At 32.5% G+C, this 12,807-nt stretch overlaps 1 protein-coding gene across 1 annotated transcript; it reads left to right on the top strand.

The window, feature by feature from the left end:
* Nucleotides 1-7: 7 nt before the first annotated feature.
* Nucleotides 8-2,880, top strand: LOC124356364 (allergen Tha p 1-like). Its single transcript, XM_046807549.1, has 2 exons — nt 8-358; nt 2,424-2,880. Exons 1-2 carry the CDS (start codon nt 73-75, stop codon nt 2,738-2,740), a joined length of 603 nt encoding a protein of 200 aa, XP_046663505.1. The 5' UTR covers nt 8-72; the 3' UTR covers nt 2,741-2,880.
* Nucleotides 2,881-12,807: the final 9,927 nt, after the last annotated feature.

The following is a 12,807-nucleotide window of genomic DNA, read 5'->3' as shown; positions in this document are numbered from 1 at the left end:
AGCGGATAACGGTAACTAGGCACCAGTTAGTTAACGGACCGCGCCGAATCAGTGATCAGTTAGGGCTGGAAGATGTCCTGTCCATGGATTGGTCGCAGTCCGGTACCAAGGATGTTTGCTACTATAAACTCCCGGACTCCACTGGACCTGGGACAGCCAAGCAAGATGTCTTCAGTCGTCGTTGTACTCCTGGTGTGCACCCTGGCTATCGTTACTGCGGGGCCTCCCGCCCCTCACACCCTGGAGGAGGCAGCTCACCACTTCGACAAGATCCTCAACAACACCCGTTCCCGGGAAAACTACATCCGGTGTTTCCTGGATAAAGGGATCTGCAACAAGGATTCACTCAGCATCAAACGTAAGTCACGACATGTCTTCTTGGTTCAGTTACTAGAACACTGCTGACAATTCGTATCCTGTACTAATTGTTAATATACAATCTGGCAAGAACTTTTCTCAAAAAATCAAAAGAATATATAGATACAAAACCAGAGTAAACTTACTTAATATTTCAGATTCCTCGCTCTGAAATAGTTTCATAATCTTGAAATAATGTACTGTGCGCAGAGATGAATTGTCAGTGGTCACATAGCCATGTTATTAATGGAGACGCTTAAAAAAAATATTTAAATTGAATACGATGTCATTAGCTTTATTATTTAAATATTTTAGATATCAGTTAGATAATTATATTATGCAATTTCACAATATATAAAAATGCATTAGCTAAGTGGAAACATTGATTTTATAATTTTGGTACTATGAGGTTGCCTAATCATGAATCACCCATCTGAGGCTAGTAGGCCTACGTAGTACCCAAATGAGTCAAAACTAGAAACGCACTTGCAGATTCTCTGAAAAACTAAACGATTCGTTTGTTATTTTGGATCTATTAACATAAATATTGTGACAATACCATTATCAAAGTTCTTGAATGTTTAATTAAAAATGTCATTTCTGTTATTTAAAAGTGGCGTATAGGATCCCCTTAGGATACATTCATGTTATGGAACATATAGCAAAGTGAAGGATTAGTACGACTATGTTCACGAAAAATTGCTACTTTCACTAACAGGATTTAAATCTCATTATTTCTCCCTTTAACTCAAATACCATTATTGCGCACTTAAAAGATATAATATGGAGTAGTATTGTTGTAAATAGAAACAATTTACTGAGAAAATACAGATTTATACTCTATCCTTATAGTATAAAATGTTGGAACTTTGAAATAAAGATTATATCGAAACCAATTCTAATAGTATAATCTTTTGTTTTCTCAACAAATTAAATGAACTTATAAGAGTTTAATTTGTAAAATTTTTGATATACCGGCAACAAACTCAGTAACCCCATATGAACTGTGTTCAGAAAGAAAACTAAGAAGATTTATTTTAAAGATAGTAATGCCTTATTGTCGATTACTGATATTGGGTAGAAGAGTGCTAAAATATTTGGTCCAGAATAGGAAGCGCCCTGCGTAACAGTTAACGTGGTGTATTTTTTTGAATATGGGTTGGCCCTTCGTGTTGGGTTCAGAGTAAAAGTAAAGTATTCAGGCAACAGTGTATTTATGAAAGTTTACGAACAGCACAGGCCTCCTTTATTTCCATGGGGAAACTCGTATTTCGTCCATTTCGCTAGAAAAGAACTAATGCTGTGCTTGACTTTAGCTTCTATATCAATATACATTATAAAATATAAGAAGATGTTATAGTAACAGAAACTCAATATATTGTTTAGTATTGGAAGTAAGCTATTTAAATAAAATTTTTTTAGCACTTCATTGTTATCAATACTTGAGAGATGAAAAAAGTATACCTACATGTTTGTTCAATTTTGATGAAAATTCACAGATATCATTGATTCAACCAAATTTATGGTCAAAATAAAATATGTATACCAAGAAAAAAAACATTAATTCAGATTTTAAGAACTTTAAAAACTATCAACAGGTTAGTTTGAGCAGAGTGCAACAATCGTCTAATTCCAAATTTTAAAGTGAGATGTGATATAACTTGCGGAATGCAAGACGTGAGGTGAAAATGATTGGCTGAATTATAATGACTATATTGTACGTCTGCTATTGACTTTATATTGGATTTGATTAGTTACAGTAAAAGAAAAACAGCTCGGAAAAAAGTGCATAATGAGCAAAGAAATCAGAAGAATTTCCCCATAGAAAATAGGAAGGGATTAAAAATCAAAATAGTTTAAAATACGAGTACATAAGTAATGCTCGCCTGTAAACTATATACTGAATTCTCAAGTACGCTTACAATAAAAAAGATAAAGGCATATATAAAAAAGGAAATTCCATGAATTGAACTTGTTAAAATGCCCCAAAAGAAAACTGTAACTTTGACTACAAGAATATTTATATTTACTTATGTAACTGTGTAGTGTATATACTTGTGTTGCAGGTATCCTGACTGAAGCGCTGGCCGGTAACTGTACAAGCTGTACTCCCATCCAACGCCTGGGAGCAGACAGATTCTTCCAGTATCTCCAAGAGCGTCAGCCGGACACCTACACCAGACTGACGACCAAGTACCACCCTGCAGGAGCACAAGAGGATGACGATGACGAGAGCGACGATAGTGAGGATGACGATGACGAGGGCGAGAAGGGCGTCTCCATGAAGATGGGAGGTTCGGGCCTGCGGGAGGATGGAGGTAACGTTGGCCATAACAACACCAAGAACAGCACCAACACTTCCTCCATCGACATCATATTCTGAGAACTCGACAACAGATCACATGAACACAAACGTCCCCGGTGGTGTTAGGGTAATCACAGCAATTATGAATGTGATTGTAATATAGTTACCGTGTAGTATTGAACTTTAGAAGCTGTAGCCAATCAGATTAGTCACATAACACGTAGCGCTGTTGTGCGCGCAATTCACGTAACACAACACAGACAAAATATTCATGTTCGAGTAAACTTACATTAAATATCAAATCTCGATTATTCACTACTGAATTGCTGTTTAATTATAACAATACGAGCTGAATTATTTATATACATTCACTTTAAAAAATGAAATGAAGAATATGTGATGACCTGTTGAATTTCATGTATTTCCTGATAACGTATTTTAGTTAGCGTCTATTTATTAATTTCTTTTTGACATTACTGTTTGTCCTCGCTATTGCATAATTATATTCTTGCATTCATATATTTATTGGGACTATTTTATGCCAAAGCTGTCTGTTTCTTATTTTATAATGTATTGCCTGGCATTTATGTTCATATTTTTCTGTTACGAAAAATGTTATGCATTACGCTATCTTGCATTTTTTTTAGTATGATGGTTATCATAATACTATTCTAGTTGGTATTTCTGCATATCATTTAGTACCATGTCATCTTGTAAACATTTTAAATACTTATCGTCGATGATCAAATATAAATAAGAATATGTATTAAAAACTCAGGAGTAGTTTTAATAAATTTGGTCTATACTATAATTTTTTGTAAGAAAATGTGTTAGTAAAATTTAAGTATTACTTGTGATTCTGAACCAAAAACATAGAATAGTTAATTTTTAATATTACACAAATAAACTGTCAGGAAAACAAAAATATTTAACAGTTAAGTTATAGATATAAATAAACTATAAAACATAAATAATACAACTGTATACGTTAAAATAAGTACAATAATTGATATAAAGATTTTTCTCTTCTTGTAAACAATAAAAATGAATACTTTTAAGCGAATTTGTTATATATTTCAAATATATAAATAAATTCCATAATAATTGCGTTCGTTTTATTTGATTTAATTTACCATAACAATAATATAATGCAACTTACCTTGATTTTGCAAGTACAAGAAGAGGACCAGTTCAGTGTTAGTTTAGAACACAAGAGCCTGATGTATATACACATTGTATATTCAGACAGGGTGTGAAACAACAGTTGTTCCTGGAGTGGTTTTATGGAGAGGGTAGAATTATCCTGCTATGTATTTCTAAGGTCCCCGTCTTAGCGTATATTGAGTGTGTTCAGTATATAATTTATTGCTTTATTCAAACAATTTAATTTCGCCAGTGAATAGGTTATCAGTTACATAAATATACAAATATTCACATTCTCTTTAGTTTTATTTTTATACAAGATTGAAGTAAGCCACACCACGTGTCGTAACAGGATTTACTGTGTTTGCATGCAACATTTCATATCTATAGCTCATTCCATTCTCGAAATATCCTGCGTATAGACAGACAGACAGACAGAAGGTCATGCAAAAAGAAGTTGCACAAAAACGACATATTCTTGTAGAAATGAAGTTTAATGCAAAATTTAAAGTCTAAATATGAAATCTTTCTCAATAAACGTATCTTGCTACAAGATATATTTAGTTTATTATTTATTAAATTGTGTTTCATATCAGTGTTTAAATAGTATATTTTAAAAAGTCTGTACTCAAAGTTCAAAGTGTTGGGATAATTAAGCTACATCTGCTATTATTTTGGCCCTGTTTATTGAATGCATTGTGAGCTAAAGGAAGCATTGAGTTGAAGGAAATTAAATGCAAAATAAGTTTGTTTGTAAGTTTTTTCAGAAATTGTATTCCATACAATCGATGCAATACATTTGAAAGTAGTTCACAGTGCTCTGGAAAGAAAGTAATTAGAAGATCTGCCAATGCATCCTAATTCATTTTGCAGAAATACCTCATTCAAGAAAGAGTTTACGGCTAAAAAGTAGAATTTTCACTATCGTTTGAATATAGAAGCAAACGTAAGGAGTGTCAAAATATGCTTTATACATCTCTAATATTTCTAAAATGTTGTTGTCGATATATGTAATTATGGTATTCTTAATATTTAAAGAGCGTTTCGGTGACCTTTTCATTGAGTCAAAACAAATATAAAGTACCTTTACAATAATATGTGTTCAACGGCGTGAGTGAGTGATTTAATCAGGCCTACATAAAGTATTGAGCTCTGACAAAGAAAGTGAATTTTGTAACATTTGACGGTCTTAGTATGTGAAAGTTAAGAAAGTTTAATTATTTCCCACTCTTTTATTTGTTGTTGGAAAAAGTTACGTTTTCAGTTTCGAATAAATGAAACTGATGTTTATTCTTTGTTCTTTGGTCTGCTCTTTAGGTGTTATTTCATTGAAGCACAAATATTAGGACTTCATAACATGGACAGATGGTAGGCAACAATCAAGTATGATTGTAAGGAACTATATTGAAAGATATTGTAAAAATACAAGTAATAGAATAACACAGTAGGAAATTTTTTAAATTTAAATTAAGCTATACTTTTTGTTTTTAAAGTCACGTGGCTTTTCAATTCAGTCAATGATGGTGATCTAAGGGGTTACTTTTTTATCATTATGGGAGAAACTGGATTTGTTGGAGTTTGTAGGGACTTGTTACTAACTTTGTTTTGAAAATATATTTTATCTACGGAATTGATGTTTTCATCATGTTTAAGAACGTGTACTCAATAACTTACTAAGAATAAGTGTGAAAGACATTCCAGAATATATATTTTATTTTAAACATTTTCAAAACTAAATATCCTGAAAACTGTTAATCTTACAATGATTTTAAAAGAATAATGTTTTGCTGGTACTTTAGTGATTTATAAAACTAAAAATCTAATTATATACATTAGTTGAAAAATAAACTATATAACTATTTAGGTTGGGGGTTTGAGCTTTCTTACGCGGGAAAGGATATTCTAAAGTGCTCAATTGTCCTAAGTATTGGCCTGGGCATCATTAATATCTGTTTTAATTCAAATAGAGAATTTTTATATATAATAAAATGTCTACATATACCTAACAAAAGTACTTATATTACCTACGCGAGTAGGTGTGTTGAGATTAAATTTTGCTATGCAATTACAAACATACAGCTCAATACTTTATGTAATTAAATCACTCACCCACGCTGTTGAGATGTATATTATAGTATAGGTACATACATCTAAAAAAATAAAGAAAGGAAAAGTTCTTTGTTATTAAATGTAACAGTTTAAATTAGGACTGTTAATTGTGTGTGAAAGGATCACGATCCGGCTGCGGGTCAACAGGTCTTGTCCTAAACAGGCTTAACAGGTCGAAACTACCTCAGGTATATTCGTTGTGTTCTTACAGTTGGGTAGAATTACGCAATTTAAATCGTTTTGGATATTAAAGCTTGGAACGTATAGCTCAATTTCATATAAAAGTTCTTCGTAAAAGAATACCCGTCAGTTGATTATTTTGTTTTTCTTCAACGCGAAGGACGGTTGTTTGGTGACCCCAAACTAAGCAGTTCACAAAAAATCTTGAAAACTCTCGTAAGTAACTCTTCCTTTGTACTTTATGTAAATAACTCCCTTTCACAACTCAATCTTAGCAAAGTTCCCAAGTTTCACTCCATCAACATGTGGCTTACTTATTACCTCAGATGTCCATCAGTCACCACTTGCTCGTGGTATTATTGTCCTGAATAACTTAACTACGTCTACTGTAAACGTCATAATTGTAATTAACCATGAATTATGAACTCGCCAAATTAACTTATTACATGCTTGATCTAAGGCAGCATAACTGCATTACAAAAGCTATTTTCTCTTTCAAAAGTTCTAGTTTTCTCTTCTGTTGACAATAGTGATGAATAGGCCGGAAATTGATTTTTTCAAATGTAAAAACTTATTGGAAACTAATATCTGAAAACTGTTCTTACGACTTATAATAAAAAATAAAGTGGTTGTAGCGTTTTAGAAAACCAATAACATGATTAAAGATTATTTTAAAACGAATATAGTTTTTATCTTGTTTTAAATTGTAATAACATTTTGAGATTTGGATAGATAGAACGTCTCATTTACAGAAGATACTTAAATTTATTGATACATTTTAAATTTTAAACAGAAAAATGTATGATTATTATCACAAATATTTTTAATGCAAAGACGTTTTTTAAAAGACGGTTTCGCAATTTCGATTAAATAAAGTTAACTTATAATAAATAAAAACTTGAAAATGGCAATCAATAGATGATCTGTAAACTATTTAAAGAATACACACTTAATTTTTATTTTGTGTATAACTGCAACTAAAACAATAAAGATCCACAGAATAATACCTTTTGAAACACAATACGTGATTTTTAACAGCTTTACTGTAGTTCAAAATATCTCATTTGTTGAACAAAAACTAATCAAAACTTTTACATCACCCTTATTGACACCATTTAATCATTGAGTCTTTTTACCTATTGAAGCATAAATGTGTATATTAAATGAGATTCCTGATTTTGCCAGCTACAATTTTATGTTGTTACTATCTCACTATCTCCAATTAGGCTTCTATCATACTTAGATCACACATTTTAAATCCAAGTGGATTTTGGAATGATGTAGAAAAAAAACTCAATAGTTGCTTGCAACAGAACTATTAACCGTCAGCTCATGATTAACCGTTATTGCTGCATATGCTTAGTTGACCTTACCATAGTTTCCAGGAGAATGCATAATACTGTACTATCCTTGGTTTTTATGGATGATCAGTTACTTAGAATCCATACCCTGAGCGTTAACGGGAAGTCGCACGAGCTGCTCGACTCTCTCAAGGTCTTGACCTATGACCTCGTGAAGGCGGGAAGGCGTGGTCGGTGCCCTTGGCTGACTCACCGCCGCATACGTTATAGTGCGATAGTTGCACTTCCGTAGTGCAACATTGAACTATTATGGGTAGGCCACTGGAAGCTGGTTAAGGTGTTAGTGAAACGACTCAAAGACATTCAATGCTAAGGTAGAAGCACGCCATAGCACGTTTCGTGAAAGGCTTCACTGTGGTTGCTTGTAAAATATTGAACTTATAGTTCATTTCATTCTCAAGCTATCCTACGGACAGACAGGTGATAGTAAAAAAACCGAAATTAGCACGAAAATAACGCATCATGGAACTTATTCTTTTAGAACTGAAGTTACAAGCAAAAAATAAAGTAAAAAAAAATCTTTCCAACATTCTTGCCACATGATATATTAAAATTTATTTTCCTTAAATTACCTTTCATATCAGTATTTAAATAATAAAAGTCTACAAAACAAGACAATATAAAATAATATTGTACGTGTTTGCTGGGATAGTAAAGTTAGGCTACATAGTTAATATGTCACGTGTTTGAATCTCTTATGGGTGTACCGAGTTTGTTTGCACTTATTTGTTTGTTCTGCTATTTACGAGCTGCCATCATGGTTAAACATAAAACCAATTTAGTTTTAGATAACATGAACAAGAGTTGAGACCAATTGTGTTTAGGGATTTATTAATGTAGAATAGTATATTGACTATCGCTACTCAAATGTTTACGGAAATATAATTCAACTAGATTTTCTTTAATAACTATTTGTATGTTAAATCCCTAAAAAATAGGATGGGACGTGAAATAAATTCAAATTGGAACGTAGTGGAATTAATTAAAACAATAAAATTTATCCATTAATAATTTCGTAAACCGACTATTTATATTGAAAATATAATACTCTTAAAAAGAGCCTCATTTCTCAGTAGCAGATTATTGATGTCTTTTTAAGAAATGTATTTTATTTGTATTGTATATTGAAATATGTTATTAACGACTGAAAGGATAGTTGGATTTCAAACATTTACCATCGTTGTATGGTACAAAACAAATAACGAAGGTAAATATTTCAGTTCCTACTGTCCATTCAAATCATCCATCGTCAATAACAAACTTAACAAAGTATTAACGATTGTTTACTTGGTACAGAAAACAGCCAAGTTTCAAGCGGCCGGTCTATTGTATTTACATATTTTCCTCAAAATATGCAAAATTCTCTATTAATAAAATTCCAACATAGGTTGTAAATTATTCACGTTGCACGTATATTATCACTAATACAAATGATCGGTGCAGTTTCTTCATGTTCATGGCCTCGACATTTGAGCAGTCCTAACTATCATGCCCCTTTTATGGGCCGAAGGCGGACACAAATGTAATTAGTAAATAACGTGGAACTTAATTATTAATCTTATTCCATATTTATAACAAGATAAGAGTACTCCACATACATTGTATAATAGGCTTTGTTGAGGTTGTATGCAAAATGCCGAGTGTATAGCTAATTTCATTCTGGAGATGTCTCGTGGATAGACAAATAGACGGACAAGCTTACAGAAAATAAATTTTTACATCCTCTAGGCAGGCAATAGAGATTAGAGAGGCTATTGTGTGTTTGGCTTGAATGACGCTCAGCCAAATACAAAGGATGGGTATGTACCAAAATACAACTCATTCTTTTCTGCAGATGATAACTTTTTCAATATATCTTGTGGATTAAGGCAACATATATTACATGTCACAAGATTAAATGTTACATGATTGTACTCAGCTTCTTTACTCTGTGACTTTTTCGTTGGCATCATGGTTTCCCATAAGTCCAATGTAAAAATATTTGGAAACGCTCACACAAGTCCCATGGAGTGACGTGTGCCATCATTGAACACTTTTTTCTATATAGAAATTTGAGGCAATAGGCAATACATATGCAAAATTTCAAGTCTATAGATAAGTTTGTGTTGATATATCGTGCGAACAGACTGACAGAAATTTCATTTTCCCATCTCCTCGAGAGATAAGCTTCATAAACGCTCAGTCGATTACAACATTGATTTAAACATCAAACACAAGTCTTTTTGGAACATTATTGACAGGGCGATCCAAGGGTCAAACTATAAACTACCAGTTGCTGGATATAGACACGAGCTCTATCGAGTAGGAATGAACATTTTAGGAGTTATCTACTTTTCTCCAAAGTTATAATCTTCATAACTGGGGAACTAATGTAAATTTTATTGTGTAACTGGTTGTTTAAAAGTTGTTTTTGACGATGGAGCGTTTGTTGAAGTATTGTTTTCGGACATTTGCCAACGTTAACAAATAACAGTACCACTACGTTTCCAGATCTTCATTCTGATTCCTTCCTAGGATATATAGTTAACCTTACGCTCAGGCTAAAAAATAAATTAGATTGATAAAATCATACTGGTTGCTCATATCATAAAAAAGTTTGGTATATGATTGATCCTGACATATATAGATTTATATAATTGGTTACTGATACGCATTGACTTATTTAACTGATTCAGTGTTCACCGATGATGTAAAATTTGCTCAAATAGGAATTTGCGAAGACGCCTCTGATGTAGTACAATGGTTGATGAGACTAGATGCCCATCTCTGGAACTTTTGAAACGTTTAGGTTTTTCCAAAGTGTCAGAATTTGATCTTATAATATTAGGATACTTTCAGATCTTTTTCCAACAAATCGTGGCCACTCGAAGGCACCCTTGTTGGAGTTCCATGGCACGTCCCTAGTGTTATGAGATGTAGAATAACGGAATGAAGGATTTCTTCTAATAATCATTAACGGCCTCAGGAATGCCTATAAACCTCACCGTGTAGAGTCGTCAATCAACATCTCTCTTGAGGTTCACGCAATTCCCCTCCTCGTGAAGGATATGATATTGTTGCAAAGATTAGGATTATCGAATCTCCGTGATTTATCTCCGGAATGAACGATGATATCTTGCTCTTGATGTAAGAGAGCCCAATGACTTATTTTCGATCTAATAAACTTCCAAGTACTTTGTTAATTAATTAGAGATTGACAGGTCTTACAGTAACCATCACTGAACTTCAAGGATATTTTGGGAACCTCTTCGCGAATCAAGGAATAAGAATGTCTGATGGTTCTCTTTTTTAACCTGAATGAGATAATAAAGTGAATAATACATATACAAGTAAATGTAAAAAATAGCAAATCTTCTTATTTACAACATTTAACAAACCAAGATTTAAGGCAGAAGGGCGATGATAAAAAGCGTAATGGAAGAAAATTTTAATTTATTAAATTCAAACACTTGATATTCAACGACAAATTTAATAAATATTACAGAATTTTTGGATAAGTGGATGATGTGGTCAAAGCACGTCAATTATTAAAAACTAGAACAAGAACCAGTGTTGTGAATGGGTATGAAGTAGCAAATAATGTATGTTGCGTTCAATTAGTACTTTCTTAGTGTCATTGCGTGGAACAAAGCAAGTGTACTATTAGGAATCTTGGGTTGGTTCGTAAATAAATGTTTGAAGTAAATAAAAAAGTAAGAGCTATTAAACTGGTATTCTGATCCAAGAGGGAGGATTTTTCACTAAGAAAACTTCCTTAAATATTTTACTCAAGTCATCCTAAAACTAGATAATCTACAAACACTGGAATTACGAGTACTATCTCCAACGTTCCACAATTTTTCTTGATGAGATTAATGTGTTTCCCATATTCTCCACCGAAATGTTTGCTGACATTGGAGTATTGTCCGACCAAGCTGAGCACAAGCTGAGTAGTAGTCCAGGATGTTTAGGCGCTCCTTGTTTCCGGGTACAGCAGGCGGATATGACTGTCTCCCCCTTACCCGACTTAACTCTCGAACACTACGATCCATACTGCCAGTCTAGCTGTAAATAACATTTTATATTCTTTGGTCAATAATCTCATGTTGATGTATTTGTACTCTCATCCCATTTTATTAATATGCCTAAGTTCAAGTAACACCGTAATTAAAATTGAACATTTGTTATTATTATCATGTCACTATTTAAATTATAAATATACTCGAATTATCACTAATCAACACGATTCTAATATGGATTTTTGAGCACCACGATTTACCTAGGACCTTAAGGGTTTGAATCTATGGATCATAACCTTTCCTTTGTAGATTTGTAGGATAAAAAGAATTTTTGCATAATGTAACTATATTATTACCCGCGGCTTGGCACGAAATTTCTTAGGTTTGCACCAGTATGGGAATAGGATATAGAGGTGACTGAATTGTGTTTACGAAGCCACGAAGTTTGTCTTCTTGCCATGATCAAGAAAATATTTTAAAAAGTGTATTTATGAGTATTGTCATTTACTCCGGTCACAGTAGTATGTTTTTGTTTCATAGTTTATTTTGACAGAATATATATATATATATATATATATATATATATATATATATATATATATATATATATTTATACTGTATATCTGAGAAGCCTACTTCTGACAAGGTCAATTTAGACAGGTTTTTAAACGTATAGTAAAAATTTGACTACTTTACCTTTTATATATACACTGATAGCAGGTACCAAACTGCTTTGCACGTAATTTAGTAAGCGATGCAATTGTATAATTCACTTATTGGAGTCAATTATATTTTCCAAATCCAAAAAAAATTGGAAATTGTTGTTAAATTAATTAAGAATTCGGTTGTGAGGCCATTAAACAATGTTTACACAGAACAGTTGATTACATTTTACAGCCTCTTTCAATTGATATTTCACACATTTATATACCAAAATGGCATTTGTTGCTAATTTAAAGACCAGTGGAGCGTAGGCCGGAGAGATTTTCGAAATAAGAATAGACCTATATTCATCCCATTAATCCTAATAATGTCAATGTCAAATTTCAGCGCAATTGGTTGAATGTTTTATGCGTGAAAGTAAAACAAACAAACAAAGGCACTTTCGTATTTATAATATTATTAGGTTCACGACTTGTACGATAGAGTTTTGAGTAATTTTAACAAAAATAGAATCATCTGTGGCGGCAGTTTTATTACGTAAGGTATGACAAAAATCAAGTTAATTTTACAATCACACAATAATTCAATTAACGTTCAATAAATAATGAAAATTACCTAACGATGGTCATTACTGCTCAATTTTATAAATTGAATTATGGACGATTTTATAATTTTCGTAGCTTGTGGTGTC

The sequence above is a fragment of the Homalodisca vitripennis genome, chromosome 2 (genome assembly GCF_021130785.1).
Source record: "Homalodisca vitripennis isolate AUS2020 chromosome 2, UT_GWSS_2.1, whole genome shotgun sequence".
NCBI lineage: Eukaryota > Metazoa > Arthropoda > Insecta > Hemiptera > Cicadellidae > Homalodisca > Homalodisca vitripennis.
Note: the sequence above shows the minus strand (reverse complement) of the source record. Positions and strands in the feature narration are given on the sequence as shown.

What these genes read in the sequence shown, in the direction of transcription:
- LOC124356364 (XM_046807549.1), top strand. Translation starts at nt 73, where the DNA reads ATGTCCTGTCCATGGATTGGTCGCAGTCCGGTACCAAGGATGTTTGCT. An exon ending in GGATTCACTCAGCATCAAAC is followed by an intron (nt 359 to 2,423) that starts GTAAGTCACGAC and finishes CTTGTGTTGCAG; the next exon opens with GTATCCTGACTGAAGCGCTG.